Source organism: Ornithorhynchus anatinus, chromosome X3 (genome assembly GCF_004115215.2).
Source record: "Ornithorhynchus anatinus isolate Pmale09 chromosome X3, mOrnAna1.pri.v4, whole genome shotgun sequence".
Taxonomy (NCBI): Eukaryota; Metazoa; Chordata; class Mammalia; order Monotremata; family Ornithorhynchidae; genus Ornithorhynchus; species Ornithorhynchus anatinus.
In genome coordinates, this window is record NC_041751.1 from 19423153 (window position 1) to 19451032 (window position 27880).

The window sequence follows — 27880 nt, forward strand, 5'->3', positions numbered from 1 at the left end:
ACCCAGTTGCCGAGCGGCGGAGGCGGGATTCGACCCCGGAGCCTCTGCCTCCCCAGCCCGGGCTTTGTGGGCGGGGGCCATCCGGAAAGGCGGGGGCCATCCGGAAAGGCCGGCATGGCGCTGGGGCGGCCGGGCCCGGGCTCGGTCCCGCTGCTGCTGCGGCGGCGGCGGCTCTTCCTCCTCCTCCCCTGGCTGAAGCGGAGCCCGGAGCCCCGAGCCGCGCTGGCTGCCGCCTATGGGTAACGACGTCGCCGCTCCGCGCCCCGGCCCGGCGGCCCCTCTCTCCCCGCCCTCACTCCCTTTCCCCCCCGCCGACTCCCGTCCCCTTCGCCTCCAGCTGCGCCTTCCGGTTGGTGCCCACTCCTCATCCTGAACGGTGCGGGCATCTGTTCAACCCCCCACCCCGGGCCGGGCACCGTTCCCAGCGCCGAGGTGCCCGGCACAGAATACAAGCCAGCTGAATTGGGCGCGGGCCCTTCTCCCTTATGGGGCTCACAGTCTCCATCCCCATTTTGCAGGTGAAGTAACTGGGGCCCAGAGAAGCCAAATGACCTGCCCCGGCTCCCGCCGCAGACCGATGGTGGAGCCGGGCTTAGAACCTCCGACCCCCAGGACTGTGCTCTATCCACTACGCCAGGGTGCTTCTCGTAAATCCTCCCCTCTCCAACTCCTTTCCTTATCCCCTGGGTCCACCGGACTGGACCTAATAACGATAATCATGACGGTGGTATTTCTTAAGCACTTACTGTGTGCCATGAGCTGGGATAGCTACACTGCTGGCAGGTCAGACGCGGTCACTGCCCCACACGGGACTCCCATCCTAGGGGAAAATGGTGTTTAATTCCCGTTTTACAGAGGAGAAAGCTGAGACCCCGAGAAGTTAAGTAACTTGCCCAAGGTCACCCAGGAGGCGAGAGGGAGAGCTGGGTTGGGAACCCGGGTCTCCCGATCCCCAGTCCTTGGCGCCATTGCATGCTCCTTCTCGTGGCTATTATCTTGATGGTATTTGTTCAGTGATGATGACGATGGCATTTTGTTAAGCGCTTACTTTGTGCCAAGTACCGTTCTGTGCTTGGGGTAGGGCCCAGGTAATCAGGTTGTCCCACCTGATTTTAATCTCACGGTTTTAATCTCCATTTTACAGATGAGGTAACTGAGGCACGGAGAAGCGAAGTGACTTGCCCAAAGTCACATGGGGACAAGTGGCAGAGCCGGGGTTGGAACTCACGACCTCTGACTTGCAAGCCTGTGCTCTTTCCACTAAGTCATGCTGCTTCTCTGTACGCTTACTGTGTGCCAGGCACTGTACTAAGTACCGGGAAAGACACAAACGAGATCATCAGATTGGACAGAGGCCCAGGCTCACATGAGGCTCACCGTCTAACTGGGAACGAAAACGAGTATTGAATCCCCATTTTACAAATGAGGAAACCAAGGCACCGAGAAGCCAAGGGATTTGCCCAAGGTCACAGAGCAAGCAAGTGGAAGAACCAAGATGTGAACCCACCCTTCTGACTCCCAACCCCTCAGTTCTTTTTGCTAAACTATACCGCTTCTCTTGCCTTGCTTTCCCTGTCAGGGATTTTTTGGAACTGTGAGGCCTGCACGCCTTGTCTCTGTGAACAGGGAGGTGAGAGAAGCAGCATGGCATGTTGGATAGAGAATGGATCTAGGGAGTCAGAACGCCCTGGGTTCTAATCCCAGATCCTCCACCACTTGTCTGTTGTATGATCTTGGGCCTGCCCCTTAATTTCTGTGCCTCAGTTACCTCATCTGTAAAATGAGGATTAAGACAGTGAGCCCCTTTGGGGACATGGACTCTGTCCAACCTGATTTGCTTATATCTACCCCAGTACTTAGTACAATGCCTGGCACATAATAAGCATCTAACAAATACCATTCCCCAAAAACCAAGATTAATCATGAAAACAAAAGTGGCAAGGTAAGTAAGATTATCAATATTTTGGGGGTTTTCCAATCAAAAAAGATTCAGACAATGACTTCCATGTCCTAGCGTTGTGGGGACCGGGCAGGCTGCATGCCAGCTGTTAAACCTTAAGAAGGCCCTTAAAATGGTCAGCAAACAAAAAGAGAAGCAGAGGAGCCAACATCAGTTGGGAAAGGATAAATTTTAAGGAGAGTGTTCTTTACTAAACTGCCTTACTCTGTCCACTGCCAAACAGGGACCCAGCGTTTCCCAAGTCATGTCTCAGACATGGAAGTCAGGTCTCAATCTTTTTTAATGGAAAAAACAAAACAAAGTACTGATAATATTTTTAATCTGGCCACCTTTGTTTCCATAATTAATCTTGGTTGAAGACAATCGTAACGAAATAGGTGCTAGACACATATTACTGTCTGTGGTTCAAACATTTCCTGGCTAAAAGAACAGGTTTCTGGAAACTCTCTGAATTGAATCTAAGGAACAGGGAATCCACAGTTCTTCAAAGCTTTTGTCTACTTAATCCAAACCTCCCCAGTTGTGAAATTAATCAGCTTTACTTTGATATGCCCATTCTCCACATTTGTTTCTTATGATTAATTGAGCTTGTTAAGTGTGTTCATTTTTGTGTAAAGACTTGTGGGAAGTTAACCAGCCTGATGACATGTGGCTAGGTTCACAGATTTCACTGCAGAGAACTAGGGTTTCCTTTCTTTTCAGTAAATAATCAACAACCAAGAGAAATTGCAGGAGAGCAAATAGACCTAGAGTGCTTCTGTCAGTCCTGATTCTCAGTGTGGCTGAGCAGACAAAATGCAAAGAAAAGTCTAATTACATTCTAACTGTACTCTTTAAGAGCTTGTTATAATTGGGGCCTACTGAAATTACAGAATCATAGTGCCGCATTTTAGTAAATAGTAAATATGCACTATATCGGGGTGCATCAGTTGGGATCTGCCTGCTTTTAGAAGCTTATCAAAGATCTCCCAAACATCCCTTTACACTACACACGTTTCATTTCTTCCCTCTTCTCTGTTATACATTACTGGAGAAAGGAGCAGTTTAATAAAAGTAGATGGATGAAGAGAAATATAGAAAGACAAGAAGCTTCAGTGTTAAAGGAGCAGTAGTGAAATTTTACATTTGAAAATTGCCTGAGCATAGACTACATTCAGTTAATAATTGTGGTATTTTTTAAGCACTTCCCATGTGCCAGGCACTGTACTAAGCACTGGGGTGGATACAAGCAAATTGGATTAGCCCAATCTTAATCCCCATTTTTCAGGTGAGGTAACTGAGGCACAAGAGAAGTAAAGTGACTTGCCCACGGTCTCACAGCAGACAGATGGCAGAGCCTGGATTAGAACCCAGGTCCTTCTAACTCCCAGGCCCGTGCTCTGTCCACTAGACCATGCTGCTTCTCCATACTGCATCTAGATCATATGTAGATGTACGTGTAGCATTTGAGCAAATTATACACAAACATAGTTGCCCATTGTGTTTGAAGACACTGCTGATGGTGAAATTCACCTGTGTGTGTGTAGCTGAAAAGACCAATGTGGGATCCAAGTCTCAGACACATTGTACACTCAAGAAGGTTGCCCCTTGCATTTAATGTTTACAGCTCCTCATGCTATTTTCTCTTGTGCATCATCTTTCATGCCTTAGGAAGCTTGTGAGCTTCTTGTGGGGAGGGAATGTGTCTACTAACCCTGTAATATTGTACTCTCCCAAATGTCTTAGTGCAGTGCTGTCTACGCAGCACTCAATAAATGTGATGGATTTTGCTCAAAAAGAGTCACTCCTTGCCTGATGGCAGTGCAGCATACTGATCTGTCCTCAGCAATTAACTCCCAGTTTTCAGTTAGGATACAGCATTGTCTGATCTTGGTTCTACCGTGTTCTTCAAATGTTTTCATTCATTCAGTAGTATTTATTGAGCGCTTACTATGTGCAAAGCATTATTCTAAGCACTTGGAATGTACAAATCGGTAACAGATAGAGACAGTCCCTGCCCTTTGACAGGCGTACAGTCTAAGCTTTTCAGTTTCCCAATTTCAGCTCTCCATAAAGCAGCTGTTTGGGTACCTTGCTGTCACCCAACATCGCTATGTTAAGGTGAGCATAGCTTCGATACCAGGAAATTAACTACGTTCCAGAACTTTTATTGTTCATGATGATGTCTTGCCATGTGGTATTGCGTCTGGCCCTCGAGTAGTGCTAGGGAAACTGTTCAAGAAGTCAGATGAAGCATTTGTGTGGGTCCAGGTCTTGCAACTATAGAGAAAGCTGGGCAACATCACAGCTTTTCAGACTTTGTTTGGTCAGAAACTTTGGTACCACGCTGCTGCACGCTGTTTAACAAGTCCCTCCCCCAAAAATATTGGTCACCTTGATTCTACTTCCTTGTCAATTATTAGTCATTGTGCTGCCTAGGTAATAGGATTCTGTGACAGATCTGCTCTGCCTTTATAAATTTTGGTTGTGTGTATGGATTCACAGTGCAGGCTGATACATCACTTTAGATTTCTTCAGACTTTTTGTTAGTCCGTACTTCTAGCTGATTCAGTGACATGGTTGACAGTCATTTATGTGTCTCCTAGGGTCGGGGCTCTTAGGGCACCGAGACATCTGCAGACAACAGTTGTGGAATGGTATTCTCTAAGAATGTGGACGATGTTCGAACTCTGTTGAGTGGGAAGAGTTTCCCAGAGATGCGGAAGTGTAATCCTACATTTGCCTCTTGGAGCGTGACTGAATAGAATAAGCTGAACCAGACCAAGCCCATTGGTCATCAAGAATTCATTCATTCAGTCGAATTTATTGAGCACTCACTGAGTGCTCTTAATAAAGTAAACATTCACTAAATACCACTGATTGAGATATCCTCTCAACGTTATTTTAGAGTTAAGTCTTTTTGTCTGTTTTTTCTTGTTTTTTTAACAAAAAAAACTTGACTGCTTTTAATAGTCTGGCATTGGCAAGGATTTTGTCCAATGCATTGTCTAAGCAGTTTTTCAAGTCATAGTTAATAACTAGGGTGGGAATAAGAGAGAAGAGGTGAAGAAACCCTGTAATCTTTTACCCGTTTTATCCTGAGCCTATGATTTACTAGGCTCCTGGGGTCTTCCTTTACTCTCCGATTTTGGTGTTAGCATCCCACCGCTGGGGCTTGTGCTCTGGCATGCAGTTCCTCAGCTCTGTCTTGGATCAGACAGAAAAGGATGCACACTGGCAAGAAATCCATAAATTAAATGGGAGTCCTTTCAAATTCCATAACTAGTGAAAGGATTGGAACAGTGACCATCGTTTCCATTTTGAGAAAGTGACATTTAAGCATTCATTTATTGTTCTCCATTGCCGCTGGAAGAGAATTTCACTTAATCTCTTAAAATACGCTTTCCCAAACTTGGATACCCAGTTTTGCAAATCCCATTGTTCACACCCTGTCTGGAAAAACAACTTTCTAAAACCTGGACGAAGTGGCAAGCAAAGGAACTCCACAAACAGCAGCCTACCCACAAGCACACACCGAAAACAGTAGGCCACGGGAAGCAGCATGGCCTAGTGGATAGAGCACGGGCCTGGGAGTCAGAAGGACCTGAGTTCCTAACCCGGCTCTGCCTCTTGTCTTCTGTGTGACCTTAGGCACTTAACTTCCCTAGGCCTCAGTTACCTCATCTGTAAAATGGAGATTAAGACTGTGAGCCCCATATGGGATAATGATCGTGTCCAACCTGATTAACTTGAACCTACCCCCGTGCTTAGAACAGTGCTTGACACATAGTAAGCACTTTACAGATACCATCATCGTGTACTCCATATGGCCTTATTCTGGGGATCGTCACAGCCAATGTGCCGGGCATTGCCTCCTGCATTCCCTGTATACTTAACGTAACCCAGGCAAGATCACCGATCCAACGTTGAAACAATGTAGGTCTCATGGCAACTTTGCTGGGGAAGACGCGTGAAGAGAAGCATTGACCGAAGGGCTCCCAAGTAATTGTGTAAGGCAAGGGAGGGTCGTACAGGGCTACTTCAGGAGGTAGCCTGTTACCTCCCGGCACCTTGCAAAATTCCCTATGGCCAGCTCTGAGCCAGATCAGGAGAAGAGGAAAGGAAGGCTTAGTCAGGGAAGGCCCCTTGAAGGAGATGTGCCTTGAATAAGGCTTTGAAGCGGGGAGCATCACTGTCGGATATTAGGGAGGGTGTTCCAGGACAGGGCAGCACATGAGCGAGTGGTCGGCGGTGAGATAGGCGAGATCGAGGTACTCAAGACCTCTCTAAGTGCTGTACACTAGTGATGGTGGCCTGCATTGGACGGGCCTTGCCAGACCCTTTTTGCATTACCAGTGGGGTAAAATAGTGCTCTGGTAAAAACATGAGTGGCAGGGGTGAGAGCGTGTGGGTGTCTCTGCACAAACTACCATCACTACAATCAATTCCTCTGTGCGGGTTTTAGGTCTGGAAGTTTCCCTGTCAGACAGGTGGGAACATAGGGCCCTGAGGCCATGACAGGCAGAGCCCAGCTGTGGTGGTGAAGTCACCGGGTAGAAGTCACCGGGTACTGACAAATGGTTAAAGAATGTCCCAGTTGATCATTTATGGAGAACTTAGCACTAGAGCAAGAAGTAGCCAACAGAAAAGGTACAAAGACCAACCAGAGGCTAACCTAAAGAAGTGTTCCAGCAACATGGAATTTTTGGTATGAGGCGGGTCCTCCATGTGTCAAATCTGGAAGCGTAGCCCAGTGGAAAGAACGCTGACCTGGGAGTCGAGGACCTGGGTTCTGCCACTTTTTTGCTGTGTCATCTTGGGCGAGTTACTGAACTTCTCTGTGCCTCAGTTATCCCATTTGTGAAATGGGATATCTGTGAAATCTGTGAAATGTCCCATCTGTGACATGTTCTCCTGACTACTTAGACTGTGAACCCCAGAGGGGGATCAGGGACTGTGCCTGATCTGATTATCTTTAATTTCCTATGTCCCACCCAATTTGCTTGTGTTCCTCCCCAGGGCTTAGTACAGTGCCTGGCACATAGTAAGCACTTAACAAATACTGTAATTATTATTATAATTATTACTGCAGTGCTTAGAACAGTTCTTGGCACGTAGTAAGTGCCTAAAAAATACCATAATTATTATTATTATTATAGTAAATGCTTAATAAGTATATTATTTTCATTATTATTGCAGCCATTATAGTCTTTTGGAGGTAAGTGCATTGGGCAGCAAAGGAGAAGTATTCTAGGCAAAAGCACTTTTTAAGCACTGTGCAACAACCAGGTCTAACCATTATGCCAGCAGTCGACTGAGTCACCTGAGTACCTCATGCTTTGACATCTCTGGACACCTCAAACATACTGGAAGTCAAAGCAGGGCTGTGTGTTGACGCCCAGTACTAAGCAATTTATTCTACTCAGCAGTGCTTGAGGAAACAAGGAATGTTGGAGCCCATATCGATATCCAATTTCTAGAATCTGGGAAACTCTTCCAGTTCAGGGAAAGAGACTCATTGAAAATCCTTGTATCAGGCACACAGGAGGTGATGATTGGGCTGAAGAAGCATGAACATGAGAAGACTGCACTGTTTCACAAAATCAGCAAAGTGATCATAACCATGGTCCTATAGACTATAAGCCCTTTGGGCACAGAGATTGTGGCTATCATGCGTGGCTATTGTGCTTTCTAAGTGTTTAGTACAGTGTTCTGTACCTGGTAAGCACTCAGTAAATACCGGTGTTGGGATAATGCTTAATTGATAATTAGCCGAGAGAAAACCAAGTTTGCTTTATCCCACACCTGGCAAGGCTTACAGTGAATCCTCTGTTAGCAGCATTCAATTTAAAAACTTGCACCTTATTCATGTTTTAGTTTTAACAGTAGCACTCAATGTTGTGAACTGGATTGATGGGCAGCGGGAGCTAAGTGTAATGGAAAGTGACTCTTTACAATCTATATATGCTGTTGTTGATAGTTAAAATAGTTTAAAAAAGCTGAATCTTCATGTTAAATTAGCTTTGATGAATAATTTTCTTTTGGGGGCTGTTCTTCTAGCACCTCAATTACCTCTTCTAAAGTGGAAGTGAATGGTGTTCACCTACATTATCGTCGAACTGGAGAGGGCGAACATGCAGTTCTGCTGCTTCCTGGAATGTTAGGTCTGCAGTTTGAATCTTTATTAGAACTCTTAATATTTCATGGTTTACTCTCCATACCTACTGATATTAGATTTCTTTTCTATTACATCTTATATATCACAGCAAATTTCAGTGGCTTAGAAAACTCATCCGTGTTTGCTGATATATTTTGCAGATCTGTTTCTGTCTCTTGATGTTGTATAATTGTTCTGGAAGATATATTGAGAAATGCTTACTGTGTCCAGTCACTAGGGTATCAGAAGGGGTCACAGAAAAAAGAGGCTATTTATTGACTGAACCCTGGATCCTGAAGAAAGTTAACCCACCAGAAAAAATATTGAACCATTTGATCCACCTAAAGGCGAGGACAGTATTTAGTAGTGTACTTTGCTACCAAAGCATTAGGTGTTTTATTTGTTAATCCAAAAGGACTGCTTATTTCTGTCATGTATTTTTTTTGTCTTTAGTGATGGTTTTCATATGGAAAATTAAGCTATCTTCCACCTCTTATTTCAGATCCTTAATGCAGCATTGTAGAAAGGCCCAGAAAGCCCTTGCTAAATTTTTGACCAAGGCTTACTATATATTTGGTATTGTAGATCCTAGCTAATCAGGTTGGGCACAGTCCTTGCTCCACAGGGAGCTCACAGTTTCAATCACCATTTTATAGATGAGGTAACAGGCACAGAGAAGTTAAGTGACTTCCCCAAGGTCACACACCAGAAAAGTGACAGAGCCAGGATTAGAACCCAGTTCTCTCTGACTCCTAGACCTGTGCTCTATCCATTAGGTCATGCTGCTTCTCTGTATTTACTGAAGTCGTTATGATTACTGTATCTTAGAACTGCAGGGACAGTGCTGTGGGCCGCATTTTTCATTTCTATTCAAATTTTTTACCAGCCTGTTACCTGATTTCATACAAATTTACATAGTAGGAGTAATGATTCAACCTAAGTAGAAATCTGTCCCATTTCATGTAGATTTTTTTCCAAATCTGTTTGTGAGATTCTGTGGTTGGCAAAACATAAGAAAATCGATTCCCTGTGTGGTCAGAGCATCCAAAGGTTTAAAATGAAGTCCATCCCATTTTGATGAAACATGGCTTTTTTGTAGTCGAGTTCTTCTCTTCATCATTATAAATGGCACTGCAGGGTCTCCTGCTTGTCACCGAATAAAGGAAACCATCATTTTAGGATGCTGATACGACGTTAGGTCCATAAACCTGCTTCTATTCAAGCTGGGTGGCCATCTAAAGTGCCAAAGTTGTGGGGAGGCAGTTGGGAGTGGGGTTTTAATACTACTCTGCCCTTGACACAGTAGAGTCTGGGGAAGAGGACAGGAGAGGCAGGGAGGAGAAAGGATACCCCCCCCATCCACAAGCATTTACTCCAGGCAAATGAATAGTCTTTCTTTGTGAGACATTTTCAAACTTAAAATTGGATCCTGGCTAGATATCAAATTTTGAAATTTTTCTCCCTCCCCATTTTATAGACTTATATAGTAGAAAATTGTATCTTATTAAATTGATTTAAGAGCCATTCTATGGATAACCATGTGACTATTTTTAGGGAGCGGGGAGAGTGATTTTGGACCACAGCTTAAGAACCTGAACAAGCAACGCTTCACGGTAGTGGCCTGGGATCCTCGAGGTTATGGACATTCTATCCCTCCCCAGCGGGATTATCCAGTGAATTTCTTCGAGAGGGATGCAAAGGATGCTGTTGATCTGATGAAGGTAACTCCATGGGATCGGGAAAAGTTCTCTGTTCCCATTTTTGTTGTTTGAATTGTAAGGTGACTTATTGGAAATTAAGAAATGATAGAAATTGAAAGGATGAGAAGCAGCATGGCCTGGTGGAAAGAGCTCTGGCCTAGGAGTCAGAGACCCTGGATTATGATCCCGGCTCTGCCAGTTTGTCTGCTGTGTAACCTTGGGAAAGTCATTTCACTTCTCTGGACCTCAGTTACCTCATCTACATATTCTCCCTGTTACTTAGACTAGTTATCTTTTATCTATCCCAGCACTTAGCACAGTGCACAGCATATAGTAAGTAGTGAACAACTACCTTTTTTATTATTATTCTCATAATAATATGCCAATAGGCCAATCCCTGCCTCTGGAGATGACTGTAATCTTCGTAATAATCTTTCACGTATTTGCAGATAGTCTTAAAGTGTCTCTTCTCAGTTCAATGTTACACCAACTCCTTTAAAGCTTTCTCAGTTTTCACGGTAGTAGCCTAGGGTACCAGAAGGGGGAATTTGTTGTGTGTTCAAATATACATCACCATCAGTGATATCTGAGCAGTTGCTGCGAACAGAACTTGGGAGAGTATAATACTACAGAATTGGGAGACACGTTCCCTGCCCACAATAAGAAAGAATATGTATGGAAGTGCCCCAGTGACAGTCCTTCAAGAAATTGTCAGTTATTACCACAAAGTTTTCAGTTAATACTGAAAACAGGTAGAGGGTGAGGTGAGGAAGTGCCTCCACCTAACCCCAACCTTCAAAGTCCTCAACAGGGAAGAACTTTAAAAGGGGACCTGAGTCCAGCCCAGATCCAGCACAGGTTTGGACTGTGATCCGCAAGAAGTTTCGTGCAAGGAGTATGCAACAAAGCTGGAGATTCTGCCTAACTCTTCCTGCTATTTGCAAAGTGAAAAACAGCAGAATGAGAAACAGTCTTGCCTAGTGGAAAGAGCAGGGGCCTGGGAGTCAAAGGGACCTGGCTCTGCTCTTTGTTGGCTGTGTGACCTTGGGCCAGTCACTTCACTTCTCTGGGCCTCAGCTACCTCATCTCTAAAATGGGGATTAAGATTGTAAACCCATTGCGGGACATGAATTGTGTCTACTCCAGCACTTAGTTCCATGCCTGGCACATTGTAAGTGCTTAATAAATACCATTAAAAATAAAAAAAACAACCCTCCCAGCAGAAGTCAAGGATAAACCATTCTAAAATGGGGCAATGAAGAATTGCTGTCAAGATATCAGCACTCTTCCCCTCCAGGATTTCAGTATCCCAATTTTTCCTGTTTGAAATCCGGTTACCCTGTATGGGATACTTTTTGATTTCAAACATTCAAGCCTTCAACCATTCCATTTCAGAAATGACTCTTTGCCTGGTTGTGCTTCTCCTCCTCACTTCCCAGGCCATAGCTTCTTAGTTTGTTACAGAGTCTGTCACTTAAGCTTTTTGAAGCTCAATTCTATTACAGCTATTGCTTCTTATTTAAAGGTTTGGGCCTCTAATAGGTAATTCAATCTGACACTTTGCTTTTCACAGCAGGATCTTATTTACTTTTACTTACTCCTTGATTTTGCCCTGATATTTTTCCAGATTTTGAAGCTAACTGACCTAAACTACCCTCGCCTCTATTTCCTATGAAAACGGGCCCCAAGGTTGCCTTTTCCAGTTTGTATGGTACTTTTTAAGTGCTTACTATGTGCCAGGCACTGTACTGAGCTCTGGGGTAGATGCACGATAATCAAGTTGGACTCAGTCCATGTCCCACATGGGACTCAGTCTTAACCCCCTTTTACAGTTGAGGTAAGTGAGGCCCAGAGATGTTAAGTGACTTGCCTAAGTGACAGCCAAGAGGCAGAGCTGGGTTTAGAACCCAGGTTCTCTGACTCCCAGGCCCAAGCTCTCTCCACAAGGCTACACTGCTTCCCTTATAACAGTAATAATAATAATAGTATTTGTTAAGGGCCTACTATGTGCCCAACAGTGTACAAATCGCTGGAGTGGGTACAAAATAATCAGGTCAGACACAGTCCCTGTCCCATTTGGAGCTCTCAGTCTAAGTAGGAGTGAGAAAAGGTATTTGGTTTCTTTTACAGGTGAGGAAACTGAGGCAGAGGAGAAATTGTGACTTGCCCAAGGCCATACACACAGCAGACAAGTGGCAGAGCTAAGATTAGAACCCAGGTTCTCCGACTAAAAGACCCATACCGTTTCCACCAGGCCATGCTGCTTCTCTGCCCTCTGCCTGTTTTCAGTATTAGCTAATGGCTTTGTGATAATAACTGACAATTTCTTGAATCAAGTCAAAATTATTGTCAGAATTGAGCTGATTCTACTTTTTTCTGATGTCTTTTTAAGTAGTTTTCTCTTCTCTAGTTTGACTTCATCCACTTCACATTTGGATTTATTTTGCCAAAGAGAAAGTATCTTTTTAAAAGAGCATTAATGGTCTCGGGCATTTCAGAGTCACCTATTATCAATCAATGGTATTTGCTGAGTGCTTACAGTGTGCAGAGAGTTTACTAAGAGCTTGGGAGAGTACAATACAACAGAGTTGGTAGACAAGTTCACTGACCACAAGGAGCTTACAGTCTATTTATTTTATCAACCTCCCTTCCACATTTTGCATTCAGCAGACTACATTATCTTTTACTTTCTAGAGTTGGAGAACACTTCTTTGTTTCTCTTGAAGCTACATTTCTTGTTTTCCTTTGTCTTTCATGATTTCACAGTGTAAGGTTGTGCTCCCTTTTTATACTTCTCCATAGTCATCAAGCTGATTTTCACCATTTGAGGTCTTCTAATTTTCCTTTTTCTTTCTCTCTATTTTCCCAAGTGCTTAGTACAGTAGTGTACTCACAGTAAGCACTCAGTAAATACCATGGATGGTTTGATTGATTTCAACTCCAGGGTTTCTGAGTCCACACAAGGAAAACTGTTTCAACTTTCTTTCCTAGAAAGAACAAAATATTCTTTGTATTTGACATCACCTTAAGAATTTGTTCTTTAGCTCTTTTCTTCTGTCATTTCGTATTTGCCTTTTCTTTCAAGGACAGTAGATCTATCACTTTCAGAGTAACTGAAGGAGTAGATTTACTCTATGGTTAAACATTTTTCCCAGGTCTTTAGAGAAGAATAATCCTCAAAAATGAAAGAAGTGAAGAGATTAATTAGAGGGCAAGATCCCTTTACTGAAATGGTTTGCTATAGGCCAGATTCCACTTTTGACTGAGAGTCCCATGTTGGACTGTGACTGTGTTTGTTTATGGTATTTGTTAAGTGCTAATTATGTGCAGGCACTGTTCTAAGCCTTGCTACAAAGTAATCAGGTTGGACACAGTCCATGTCCCACATGGGGCTCACAGTCTTAATCCCCATTTTACAGATGAGTTAACTGAGTCACAGAGAAGTTAAGTGACTTGCCCAAGGTCACATACCAGGCAAATGGCAGATCCATTATAGACAGGTGGCATAGTCCAACATGATTAACCTTGTAACCACCTCAGTGCTTAGAACAGTGATCGACACATTGTAAGTGCTTAACAAACACCAGAATAATATTGATCATAATAATAGCAATGATCTTGAAGTGCTGTTCTTTTTTTGGGGAAAGTATATGAAATTCTTCAAAATGCTGTGCTCTCTGCTTCAGACATAAGCTAGGTCCATCCATTTAGGATTTTCAAAGAACAAATTTGCCATTAAGTTTAATAAGCTCTCAAGCTATTTTCAGCAGCTGTCTCTTTTACCTGTATATTCCTGATCTCTTTAGTTAATAATTACTCTGCAGGGATTAAATCGTTTTCTTTTGCCCTTAATTACAGTGACTCCACTCTGTCCTCTGGATCAGCCAGTTTTCTCACTTCTCCCTCCCCAAAGGAGAGGTTTATTTTTTGGTAAAACATCAGATTTCCAGGCAGCTGAATTTGAAACAGGAAGTCACAGTCCAAAGGAGGGGTGATATAGTGGTAATGTGGATTATTTTGCAACAACAGAATGGAACTTCTCTAATTTCCTGCTACCAGTAAGAACTGCTCACAAAATGTATTGGCGTTAAGAGAAGCAAACTCCTTCCCCAGAGCAAACTCAACTCCTATAATGTTTTACCCTCCCTACCCCTGAAACCCAAAGCAAGACTGTAAATTTGATACAAGCAGGGAGTGTGTTTGCTAATTCCGTTGTAATCTCTTCCAGAAGAGGGTGGTCGACAGTGTCAAAGGCAGCTGAGAGGTTGTGGAGGATTAGGATGGAGTAGAGCCAGTTGGATTTGGCAAGATGGAGATTATTGGTGACTTTCGAGAGGGTAATTTCTGTGGAGTGAAGGGGACAGAAGCCATTCATTCATTCATTCAATAGTATTTATTGAGCGCTTACTATGTGCAGAGCACTGTACTAAGCGCTTGGAATGTACAAATCGGCAACAGATAGAGACAGTCCCTGCCCTTTGACAGGCTTACAGTCTAATCGGGGGAAACAGGCAGACAAGAACAATGGCAATAAATAGAGTCGAGGGGAAGAACATCTCATAAAAACAATGGCAAATAAATAGAATCAGGGTGATGTACATCTCATTAAACAAAATAAATAGGGTGATGAAGATATATACAGTTGAGCGGACGAGTACAGTGCTGAGGGGTGGGACGGGAGAGGGGGAGGAGCAGAGGGAAAGGGGGGAGAAGAGGGTTAAGCTGCGGAGAGGTGAAGGGAGGGTAGAGGGAGTAGAGGGGGAAAAAGGGAGCTCAGTCTGGGAAGGCCTCTTGGAGGAGGTGAGCTTTAAATAGGGATTTGAAGTGGGGAAGAGAATTAGATTGTCAGAGGTGAGGAGGGAGGGCATTCCAGGACCACGGGAGGACGTGGCCCAGGGGTCGACGGTGGGATAGGCGAGACCGAGGGACGGTGAGGAGGTGGGCGGCAGAGGAGCGGAGCGTGTGGGGTGGGCAGTAGAAAGAGAGAAGGGAGGAGAGGTAGGAAGGGGCAAGGTGATGGAGAGCCTTGAAGCCTAAAGTGAGGAGTTTTTGTTTGGAGCGGAAGTCGATAGACAACCACTGGAGGTGTTTAAGAAGGGGAGTGACATGCCCAGAGTGTTTCTGCAGGAAGATGAGCCGGGCAGCGGAGTGAAGAATAGACTGGAGTGGGGCGAGAGAGGAGGAAGGGCGATCAGAGAGAAGGCTGACACAGTAGTCTAGCCGGGATATGACGAGAGCCCGTAGCAGTAAGGTAGCCGTTTGGGTGGAAAGGAAAGGGCGGATCTTGGCGATATTATAAAGGTGAGACCGGCAGGTCTTGGTAACGAATCGAATGTGTGGGGTCAAGCCAGATCGGAGGGGGTCAAGGAGAGAATTTGAAGAGAGGAACTTGAGATCGCGTTGTAAACAACTCACTCAAGGAGCTTAGAGAGGAATGGTAGGAGGGAGTTTGGGGGTCAAGTGAGGTTTTTTTAGGTTAGGAGAGATGGGAGCATGTTTGAAAGTGGTGGGGAAGAAGTCAGTAGAGAGGAAACAATTGAAGATAGTGGTCAGGGAGAAAAAAAAGAGAGGGGGCAAATGTTCTGATAAGATGCAAAGGGTTGGGGGGGTCAGATGTGCAGGTGGAGCGGGTGAATTTTGAGAGAAGGCCAGAGATCTCCTCATGAGAGAGGAGCAGGGAAGATTTTAGGGAGATCATACCTTATAGCTTCAGTTTTCTCAATAAAGTGGGTAGCCAGGTCACTAGGGGCAAGAGGGAGAAAGGTGGGAGGATGCCTTCAAAACCTTATTTAAAGCACATCTCCCTCAAGAGGCCTTCCCCACTTAAGCCCTCTTTTCCCCTACTCCCTCTCCCTTCTTCATCGCCTATGCGCTTGGATCTGTACCCTTTAAGTACTTGATATTCACCCCACCCTCAGCCCCACAGCACTTCTGTACATATCTGTAATTTATTTATATGAATGTCTATCTCCCCCTCTAGACTGAAAGCTCCTTGTGGGCAGGAAACATATCTAGCAACTCTGTTATATTGCACTCTTCCTGGCACAGTGTTCTGCACACAGGAAGCACACAATAAATATCACTGATTGTTTGATTTACTTCTGAAAATTAACTGTCACAAAATCGAATTCTTTGATCACTAGTTAGCCAAATTTTTTAATCCCAGTTGATTTTGAGCAGTTACATTGTGGAGAGCCCTGTACTGGGTGTTTGGGAAAGTATGGTAGAGTTGGTAGACACAAACCCTGTCCTCAAGGAGCTTACGACTGAATCGTCTTACAATTGGTAATTACTAAAGTTCTTCTATTCCTCATTTTAGCATTAAGATCAATAACTTGCGTTTTTTTTATTGTTATGATTACTTCCCCCAGACGCTGAATTTTAAGAAGGTCTCTCTGTTGGGGTGGAGTGATGGCGGGATAACAGCACTCATTGCAGCCGCCAGGTATCCGACTTATATTCACAAGATGGTCATTTGGGGAGCAAATGCCTATGTTACTGATGAGGATGAAAGGATTTATCATGGTAAGTTGCTAAACTGTTACTTTTGGTGTCCCCCTTTCCTCTCCCCCACCTTGATCCCAGCTCAAAATTCACTTTACCTTTATACCTCCAACTGTAATGGTATTTGCTAAGAATTTTTACTGTCAGACACTGTACTAAGCACTTTACATTATGGCAAAAGCTGTACTGAACATTTTTACATTATGCCAAACACTGTGCTAAACATTTTTACAGTGCACCAAACACAGTACTAAGCACTTTTAAGGTGTGCCAACACTGTACTAAGTGTTGGGGTAGTTACAGTGCAATATAGAGTGGAAACAGTGCTGTAACATTATGCGGTTTCATTATTCCTCAGTGCAAAAATTATACAAATCTAGTAAAGAAAATAATATAATGCAAACCCAAAGCATTATAGAATTTATCTTAGAGAGTGTTGTTCTTGGGAGAAAGGATCACTAATGATACTAGGGATATAAAAAATTGATATAAGGAATTAACATCTTAGGAAAGAAACTAACATGAAGAATTCCCGTTTTGTTTTAAAAAAATGAATCATTATATTCTGCTTGGTTAGAGGAATGTCCATTCTGTTGACATATTTGTGGGCTAATGTCATAAGTAGATACATAGACTTTTCATAGGAGTCTAGATCCATGACAGTCTGTCATTTCAGCTCTTCTAGGACCAGACCTCTGCCTTGGGATTTTACAGAGGGAAAATAATGTCTGCTGTGTAACCTTGGGTAAACTCACTTAACTTCTCGGTACTTCAGTTAACCTCATCTGTAAAATGGGGATCAAGACTTTGAGTCCCATGTGGAACATGGCCTGTGCCCAACCTGATTACCTTGTATCTACCGCAACACTTAGAACAATGCCTGGTACATAGCACTTAGTAAATACCATAAAAAGAAATTGCTTATTCTGACACCAAATAACATGAGTCGATCATAATACTGTGCTCTGCTGTACTTTCCCTTTGGTAATTGCCCAAATCTTACCTCTACTATTTTCTGAAACTTACTACCACCCATTGGCTCAGGTAGTTAGTTCAAATTTAAATTTGAAATGTAATTTCCACGCCTATTTTGTGGAGAGACCGGCATCTCTCAGCGGCCATTCAGATTAACTTGTTGCGAAAATGGAAGCATAGATATTCTTGTTAGTATTTGTGTCTATGGACAGAGTAAAATAGGGCATTGCAAAATATGGTAGGCTGATACTACACAGGAAGGTCTTCTAGCTCTCTGGGTTAGCAAGATTTGATATATTCCTAGATGATGTGGTTATTCGAGATTCTTGATCAAAATAATTTGTAAGGAAGTAGCTTAAAAAGTAGAATAAGTATTAACCTGTGTCTATCCCAGCATTTAGAAGAGTGCTTGACATATAGTAAGTGCTTAACAAATACAATAATCATACTAATAACAACAAAACTGTTTTTAAAAGGTGAATGTGAATTGCTGCTGTTGCTACTTTTAAAGGGGATCTGCCCCTTACCTGTGATACCTCTTATCGATATAACTAGAAACCTCTTATTTGTCCTTTGCACCCGAGCGGGGTGATGAAATTCAAACTGTGCTTTCTTATTTTTATGTCCTTTACACTGTAATAATAATAGTTATGATATTTGTTAAGCCCTTCTATGTGCCAAGCACAGTATTAAGTGCTGGGGTAGATGCAAGGTAATCAGGTCAGATACAATCCCACATGGGACTATCAGTCTAAGGAGCAAGAACAACAGATACTTAAACTTCATTTTTCAGGTGAGGAAATAGCCTCAGAGAAGTTACGTGATTAACCTAAAGTCACACAGCAGACAAGTGGCAGGATTAGAACCCAGGTCCCCTAACTTCCGGTCCTATGCTCTTACCTTGAAGCCACGCTGCTTCTCACTGCGCAAATTCTGTGCAGAAAACCGAAGTGGTTGCAGAACAGACTGTGAGTTAAAATTTAGCTTGATTAGACTGTTTTAATGTGAAAAAAATCCAGTTCAGGTATAATTCGTCACTCTCTAAAAAATGCAGTGTGCACATTCTATATCATTTTTATTCAGGTATCAGAGATGTTTCAAACTGGAGTGAGAGAATAAGGAAACCTCTGGAAGCCCTCTACGGATATAAGTACTTGGCCCAAACCTGTGAAGGATGGGTGGATGGAATACTGCAGTTCAGAGACCAACCAGATGGTGAGTTCCTTGAGCTAGCAGAGTGCAGAATTTGGGGTAAAAGAGAAGTTCTTTGAATGAAATCCCTTAGAAAAAGTCCCAGCAATGGAAAATAGAAAACTTCTCTGTATCTCCTGGTGACATTCATGAATCTTCTCATTCCTAGTGCTACAAATGAAAAGTTGATAAATTTAAAACATTGTTATTTTAGTCTACGTGGTGTAATATCAAGTCCCATCATAATTTGATTTGAGGCTAAGGAACATTTTTTTTTAATGGTATGGTATTTAAGTGCTTACTATGTGCCAGGCACTGTACTAATTACTGGAGTAGATGCTGGCTAATCAGGCTGGATACAATCCTTGTCCCACAGTGGGCTCACAGTCTTAATCCCCATTGTACAGATGAGATAACTGGGTCACAGAGAAGTGAAGTAACTTGGCCAAGGTGACACAGTAGACAAGCAGTGGACCTGGGATTTGCACCCAGGTCCTTCTGACTCTCAGGCCCAGGCTCTTTCCACTAGACTATGAGGCTGCTGCTGCTTTTTTTCCACCTCTAGCCCTATTTTCTTCATCTAATGACACAAGTCTTTACTTTGAAGCTTTTTTGGCAACTCGTTTTCAGATTGCAGCAGAGGAGTCTTTTTTTTTAATCTGTCCACATGGATTGCGCACTAGGAAGGTTTGCTTTTTTCATAAATTTTCAATCACAGCATATTTGAGATTTGACCTACTTACTAAACACTCTAGCTTCTGCCTCTGTATAGAGCAAAAGTGAATTATCTCTCAAAGCCTTAAAACCAATGGAGGTGCAAGCAGAATAATTGTTGTTGTTATTTTTTTATTATATGTTTTTAGTAACGGTCTGGTACAAAGAAGAGAATCCTGACAGGACTGCATTCTGTTTCCAGTTTCAGGGGTAAATCATGTAACCTAGGCCTCATTTTCTTCGGTGAAATGAGACTATGGAGAGTTCCGTGTTCAGTAGCTGAAAATTTGAGATTCTCAAGTGAATGAGAGTCTGTGTATGTGCAGCAAAAGAATGAAAATTGTCCAAATTCTAACTTGAACATAAACAGAAGACCTTGTGTCTTCATTAGGATTTGCCTGAATCTGAAGAAAGAATGTGACCCATGAAATCAAACTTTATTGTTTCTAAGCATTAGTTATTCCAGATGGATTCCCTCCAGCGCAGCAACTGGTGCTGCACTGTTGGGGGAAGAATGTTCCTTCTGAGAAAAGTAAGCCTCACCCTGCCTCACCCTACCCCACCGTCCATTCTATTTGACTGCCAGTACGGCTTGTCTGCCCCCTCTCTCCTCTCCCTCTCCGGCTTTGCCCCACCTCCCCCTGGCCCTGGCCCTGCCTCAGTGGTACCCCAGTGCTTCTCCCAGCTGGCCCAACCCCTCCAAGCCAGCACAACACCCATAACTAGCTATGGGTTTTCCTTTCTTTTTTGAACTTCTCTATGTAGCAGCCACACCATCTTCCCTGACGAACTCCCTTCCCCCCCGGCTCCCCCAGCCTGTAGCCCCTGGCTTGTGGATTGAGAGGCCAGGTCTGGTGGAGGTAGGCGGGTAAGGGCAGTGGAGGAGGCCGCCTGGGAGGGGCCTCCCTCGCCCCATCCCACCTAATCTCTTACCATCGCCCTGGCTTTGGCAGTCTGACCCACTGGGGTGGAGGTGGGGGTAGCATGGCTAATGAATTTTAAAAAGTTTAAAAAAAAAATAAAAGAGGTCCTTTACATGTGCTGGATTGTCCTGGCATGGGAAAGGGGGAGGAGACAGAAGCATTGTAGAGAAGTGAAGCGGAGCAAAGTGGATGAATAGAAGGAAGAGCCACACTGGTGTTTCTAGAATAGTAATTTTGGTATTTATGTGCTCACTATGCACCAAAGCACTCCAGTAAGAGCTGGGGTAGATATTCAGATTGGCCACAGTCCCTATTCCACATGGGGAGTAGTAGCGTGGCTTATTGGAAACAGCCCAGGATTGGGAGTCAGAAGATTTGGGTTGTAATCTTGCCTCCGCCACCTGTCTGCTGTGTGACCTTGGGCAAGCCACTTAACTTCTCCAGGCCTCAGTGGCCTCATCTGGAAAGTGGGGATTGAGAGTGTAAGCCCCAGATGGGACAGCTGATTACCTTTTATCTGCCTCAGTGTTTAGAACAGTGATTGGCATCTAGTAAGCACTTAACAAATACCATAACTTTTGTTATTATTATGGGGCTCAGTCTAAATCAGAGGGAGAACAAGTATTTGATCCCCTTTACAGATGAGATAGAGTCACAGAGAAGTTAAATGATTTGCCCAAGGTCACACAGCAGGCAAGTGGTGAAGCTGGGAATAGAACTCAGATCCTTCGACCTGTGCTCTTTCCACTAGGCCATACTGCTTCTCCAAGAGAGGGGAGGGTGGAGTGAGGGGGACGAGGCAGGTATCCAGACTTGGGTCATGGGCAAATCTGCAACTCGGAATATCAAATGCAGGTCACTTCATCCAGAAATGAATTTCTGCAGGCATTCTGGAACCTTTTAACGATCAGGAATGACAGTCCCTCAATACAGAGAACATTAGAGAATGAGTCAGGGTCATCGTTGTTCAAATAGTCACTTTCACCACAAAGCAGGATACTTTCTAGGTGCTCTTTGTAAAATCTGTATTTGTGTGTGAAAGTAGAACCCTTTAAAAAATGCTCTCCTTGAGCTTATTAAGTTTGTACATTCCAACAGAATGTATCTGAGGCAGTATTCTTGAAGAGGCAGCTGTGAAGAATGATGCAGAAGGAAAGCATCACTTTCTGTTTGGGGGGAAGTAAAGGATGGGAATAAAACTAAGTCAGGAATTGAAAAACCTGAGACTTTGAAATGCTTCTGTGCCCACTGCACAGGTAAGCCTTGTTGAATATCCAGAACTCACCCAACTGACTGGCTTAATGTTGAAGGTAATCCTTAGGAGATCCCACTGTGGAACTGGGAAGAGCCTGATGTCTTATCCTTGTACCTTGGGCGAGAGGATTGCCCAAAGTAGATGTGTTAAAAAATGTCAGAAATAAAGAAAAAGTAAATGGTGCCATTCATTTTTCAGGTAACATTTGCCGTCATTTGCTGCCTCTTATTAAGTGCCCCACCTTGATTTTACATGGTGAAAAAGATCCTCTTGTTCCTCGCTTCCATGCAGATTTTATCCACAAACATGTTAAAGGTTCTCGGTAAGTTATGTCCCCTGGCTTGCCAACATATTACATAGGATTTCAGAATATAAACAGCCAAAATCAATCAGCCATTTATTGAACGCTTACCCTGTGCACAGCACTGTACTAAGCATGCGGGAGAGTACATTATAACAGAGTTGGTAGGCACGTTCCCTGCCCGCAACAAGCTTACAGTCTAGAGGGGGAAACAGACATTAATATAAATATGGATGTGTACGTAAGTGCCGTGGGGCTGAGAGAGGGGTGAAAAAAAGGAGTAAATTCAAGGGCAAGGGTGATGCCGAAGGGAGTGAGAGAAAAGAAGATGAGGACTTAGGGAGGACCTCTTGGAGGAGATGTGCTTTCAATAAGGCTTTGAAGGTGGGGAGATTGTCTGTAGGCTATGAAGCGTGAGGGATATTTGGGTGCTTATTTGCACTACTGTCCCCACCTTCTAAACCCTCCCAAGATCACATTTCCTCCTTAAACCCTCATTTCCCATATCTGCTCTTTCCTCCGTGGCATCTGTGCACTTGTCCTTAAGCACTCTGATACTCAGCCCCAGAGAATTTATGTGAGTAGTCTTATACTCTTCTATTTCCCCGTCCAATAATTTACTTTGAGGTCCATCTCCCCCTGTTCATGTGGGCAGGGATCACATCTGCCAACTCGATTGTATTGTACCTTCCCAAGTGTGTAGTACAGTGCTGTGCAAACAGTAAGCATTCAAGATGGAGATGACGTTTATTAATTCAACTGTACTCTTCCGAGCATTAAGTGCAGTGCTCTGCTGTACCCACCAGAAGTTCAATACGTCTTCTGGAGTGATTGAAAATAAGATGACTTATCCAGAAGATGTTCCCCAAAACAAAAGGTTAAGTAATAATCATATCTCTGTAGAGTTAAAAAATCTTTGGAGGAAAGAAAAATCACCATTTGGGAACTGGAACAGTACCAAACTTTTTTTTCTTCACATCTGCTGGTGCTCCAGATGCAGCGAGAGTGGCCAAAGGATGAACTTCTGCCTCAGTCCACCAGAGGCTAGTGTGTTATTGGCTGCGCCCTGATGGGGTTCACAGGGCCAGACTGGGAATTTGGTGGCCCGCCTTGGACTGAGCAGCCCCAAAGGGTCAGCCAATTGCAGCTGACCCCTCTGTCTTCAGGACCTCATTTTGGCTCTTTAAAATTCATTCAGGGCTGAGTTCAATATTGGTGCAGTAGAGAAACCAGGAGGCAGGTGTTCAGTCCATCGATGAATGTTATCTACTCATTCTCTCCTAGACCCCCTCCAATCTGGCTTCCGTCCTCTCCACTCTACTGAGACTGCTCTCTCTAAGGTCACCCATGACCTCCTTATTGCCAAATCCAATGGCTCCTACTCCATTCTGATTCTCCTTGACCTCTCTGCTGCCTTTGACACTGTCGACCATCCCCTCCTCCTCCATACCTTATCTCACCTTGGCTTCACGGACTCCGTCCTCTCCCGGTTCTCCTCTTACCTCTCTGGCCGGTCATTCTCGGTCTCCTTCGCTGGCGCCTCCTCCCCCTCCCATCCTTTAACTGTTGGAGTTCCTCAAGGGTCAGTTCTTGGCCCTCTTCTGTTCTCCATTTACACTCACTCCCTCGGTGAACTCATCCGCTCTCACGGCTTCGACTACCATCTCTACGCAGATGACACGCAGATCTACATCTCCGCCCCTGTCCTCTCCCCCTCCCTTCGGGCTCACGTCTCCTCCTGCCTCCGGGACGTCTCCACCTGGATGTCGGCCCGCCACCTAAAACTCAACATGAGCAAGACTGAGCTCCTCATCTTCCCTCCCGAACCCGGTCCTCTCCTAGACTTCTCTATCACCGTGGATGGCACGACCATCCTTCCCGTCTCTCGGGCCCGCGATCTCGGTGTCATCCTTGACTCGTCTCTCTCGTTCACCCCACACATCCTATCCGTTACCGAGACCTGCCGGTTTCACCTTTACAATATCGCCAAGATCCGCCCTTTCCTCTCCACCCAAACGGCTACCTTACTGCTACGGGCTCTCGTTTTATCCCGGCTAGACTACTGTGTCAGCCTTCTCTCTGACCTCCCTTCCTCCTCTCTCGCCCCGCTCCAGTCTATTCTTCACTCCGCTGCCCGGCTCATCTTCCTGCAGAAACGATCTGGGCATGTCACTCCCCTTAAACAACTCCAGTGGTTGCCTATCGACCTCCGCTCCAAACAAAACTACAAAATTACAAAACTAGGTTCCAAACAAAAACTCCTCATTCTAGGCTTCGAGGCTCTCCATCACCTTGCCCCTTCCTACCTCTCCTCCCTTCTCTCTTTCTACCGCCCACCCCGCACGCTCCGCTCCTCTGCCGCCCACCTCCTCGCCGTCCCTCGGTCTCGCCTATCCCGCCGTCGACCCCCGGGCCACGTCCTCCCGCGGTCCCGGAACGCCCTCCCTCCTCACCTCCGCCAAACTGATTCTCTTCCCCTCTTCAAAACCCTACTTAAAACTTACCTCCTCCAAGAGGCCTTCCCAGACTGAGCTCCTCTTCTCCCTCTACTCCCTCTACCACCCCCCCTTCACCTCTCCGCAGCTAAACCCTCTTTTCCCCCCTTTCCCTCTGCTCCTCCCCCTCTCCCTTCCCATCCCCTCAGCACTGTACTCGTCCACTCAACTGTATATATTTTCATTACCCTATTTATTTTGTTAATGAAATGTACATCGCCTCGATTCTATTTAGTTGCCATTGTTTTTACGAGATGTTCTTCCCCTTGACTCTATTGCCATTGTTCTTGTCTGTCCGTCTCCCCTGATTAGACTGTAAGCCCGTCAAACGGCAGGGACTGTCTCTATCTGTTGCCGACTTGTCCATTCCAAGCACCTAGTACAGTGCTGTGCACATAGTAAGCGCTCAATAAATACTATTGAATGAATGAATTCATTCCTTCATTCAATTGTGTTTATTGAGCACTTACTCTGTGCAAAGCTCAGTGGTACTGAGCGCTTGGGAGAGTACAATATAACAATAAATAGACACATTGCTGCCCACAACAAGTTCACAGTCTAGGAGGATGAGCTCACAGTCTAGAGGGGTGTGAGCGCTGAGTATGTGCAGAGCCCTGAATTAAATGTTTGGGAGAGGACAGTTGATAGACACACTCCCTGCCCTCAATCAATCATATTTATCCAGCACTTTCTGTGGGCAGAGCCTTGTACTTAGCACGTGGGAGAGTTCAAGCATACTCTACAGCCAGCGCTAAGAACAGTGCTTGGCACATAGCGCTTAACAAATACCATCATTATTATTATTATTACAAGTGCTTGGGAAAATACAAGTACATACAGCTATGTATATATGAGTAATTTATTCCTTTATATTAATGTCTGCCTCACCCTCTAGATGTGAGCTGTTGTGGGTAGGGAATGTGTCCGTTTATTGTTGTAATGTGCTCTCCCGAGAGCCCGATATAGCGCTGTGCACACAGTAAGGGCTCAATAAATAAATGAGTACAATGTAATAGAGTTGGTAGATATGTACTCTGCCCACAATGAGCTTACAGCCTAGAGGAGACAGACCTTAAAAATTAATTACTGATGTATACATAAGTGCTGTGGGCCTGAAGGGAGCAATATAGTCCAGTATTCAACCGTATTGGGCATTCATTCTATTCAATCCTATTCATTGAGTAGTGCTTACTGCGTGCTAAGCACTGTACTGAGCGCTTAGCACTGTTGGCAGTGTGGGGAGAGGCAGGCTTAAGCCTGCTGAGCGGTTCAGGGAAGACCCTTCACTCTGCTTGGAACCAGATGGGAGTCCTGCTTACGTCCAGGACCTCGTTTTAATCAAGAAGCTCAGGCTTAGTCATTCCCTGGTTAGACTGCTTCCTACTCATTAATGGTGCTCTGGTTTTCATCTCCTAGGTTGCAAGAGAGCAAAATAGTCCCTTATCAAATAAAGCCTTTTATTAATTTCATTCTTGGGTAAATTCTATTTGAATACTACTCCGTGAATACTCCATGAAACTGGGATGTGGTTAGGAGGGGCGGGGTTGATTTAACTCATTTTACCGAGTCTCTAGGCTGCAGAGACATTCAGGAAAAATTAGGCAGGTCAGCAGCATTCTGTTAGGTACCTTGAGTTACCTGTTGGTTAAGAAAAGAAGTGGCAGTCTTTCATTGGGTAATGTTTACTGCATGCCTGCTGGGCTCAGAGCATTGGAATTGCCCCACTCTCTCAACACCGCTGGGTCTAGATTTCGGGACAACTCTATTCTTACAGGAACATAAATAATAGGAAGTCCTCATGAAGTCACAGTATAACAGATGCCAGAACAAACAACTGTTTGTGCTGCTGCGTTCTCTTCACGATTGGATTTCTGTTGACAATAAAGCAGGACAGATTCAAAGGAATTCTGAGTTTTAATGTTCTCTAGCAGCTTGAATTTCTTTACAAGGCCTTCCCACATAGTGTTTTCCAGGGAGGGTGAAGGGTGCAAGTTGTAGAATGCAGAACTGCCTTCTTTTGGCCTTGAATTCATCTTACTAAGAAAAATGTCCTTTGTTCAAAAATGTCTCACTGAACGAAGGGTTGCCCATGACGCCTTTCTATTTTAGATGTATCCTTACACTCTTAAAGGGTGATTTTATGAAGTTAATATTTGTCAACTGATAATAATAATTGACACTTAACTGTCAAGTGCTATACTGAATCCTGGAGTAGATACTAGACAATCTTGCTGTATCTGCTACATCAATTATGCTTTTAAGATTCTTCCTGATAAAGGAAGCACTAGACCTAATAATAGCTCTATGCATGTTCAATTAAATAAATACCAGTCCTACTACTATTCAATGGATGCAGGTTTTCATCTTGGATCTCCTCTACACGTATACTTAGCCACTGATCTAAGATGAACCGATTTAAACATTTCTTCTTTTAATGTTAAAATAGCCAAGGAATGAATACTGCTGTAGATTTTTATTAAACAAAGGTAATACCCCATAGGTTGCAATGTGATAATCGGTTAACTATATTGATCGAACACCAAGTGTGTGCACAACACTGTTCTAAGGGCTTGGGAGAATATGAAATTCTAGTCAGTAATTCTCTGGGACCAGGCTGTGTGATGCTGTAAACAGGGTTGCTGTTTGAACGGGGCCTAATCTGATTCTGCTGCACTGTTATTAGTTCCAGGGACACGTTTTTCTCCAAATTGTCACATATCCCTTACCTCCAACTAACTTTCCAGGCCAGAGCACGTTAGTTTAATGAAGTGCAAAGTAATTCTATCCTCCCCTTAAAATACGCCAGGAGTTTGACCATTTTCCCCCCTGTGAGCAGTTATTACATTATAACATGGTGGGGGAGGGGAGTTTTTAAATGCCTTACTGAATGGGTGAAGTTCATCTGCTTTTCCATTTTAGGTTGCATCTAATGCCTGAAGCCAAGCACAACCTACATTTATGCTTTCCGGATGAATTCAACAAATTAGCTGAAGACTTTCTACAGTGAACAAATGGTTGGAGCATGTCGAGCCACATTTGGAAATTTACTCCTGCACCAATGTTCCAGTGCCCATTTAAAACAAGGAAATGAGATCCTGCCTAATCATGAATAATAGTGGTGTTAGTGAAGCTCTTTCTAGGTTGTCTGTACCAAGCAATGGGGAAGATAAGTTCAGAGGCAACGTCTTTTAAAATGCCTGGGTTTTAAACGACAGATTTATACCATAGCTACAAAAGGTAATTATAGACGGAGCCTGGAATCATTCTCATTTCCTTTTGAGTTAAACTTAAACTTGTGATTATTTTAGCCTTTCATGACTGCATTACATGGTCACTAATAAATACCTTGCATCTTGCTCCCAGTGCTTTCAGAGTCATGAGTACACTCTTTCATTGATCTTCCCAGCTCCCTGTGACGTATGTTACTGTATCCCATTTTATGGTTGGGTAAACAGGGCCACCAGGAGTTACTCAATCCCCAAGCTAATGAAGGTGGTGATCCAAAGCATACATAGTTTTATGGCCATGACTGCCCTAGCTCAGTCTAGACATCTTACCTGCATCTCTTTATTGCTGAGCCCCAGAGATTAGTGCCAGTAAACAATTTAAACTAAGGCTGGATTGGGAGAAGCTGATCTACTTCTGTTTCTTCCGTCAGGAGAGAACGGTGAGTTGGGCTGCAAAGCTGCACTCTCAAAAGCTGGGGTGATACAAAAAGTTTCTCAT

The 27880-nt window shown here is 44.1% G+C and overlaps 1 protein-coding gene across 1 annotated transcript; it reads left to right on the forward strand.

Moving 5' to 3' along the window:
- BPHL (biphenyl hydrolase like) lies at positions 1-27519 on the forward strand. The gene is made up of 7 exons (XM_029054031.2): positions 1-239; positions 8000-8103; positions 9651-9817; positions 16168-16321; positions 18359-18490; positions 21557-21680; positions 27074-27519. The coding sequence occupies exons 1-7, from the start codon at positions 115-117 to the stop codon at positions 27159-27161; spliced, it is 894 nt and encodes a 297-aa protein (XP_028909864.1). The 5' UTR covers positions 1-114; the 3' UTR covers positions 27162-27519.
- The last annotated feature ends 361 nt before the right edge of the window (positions 27520-27880 follow it).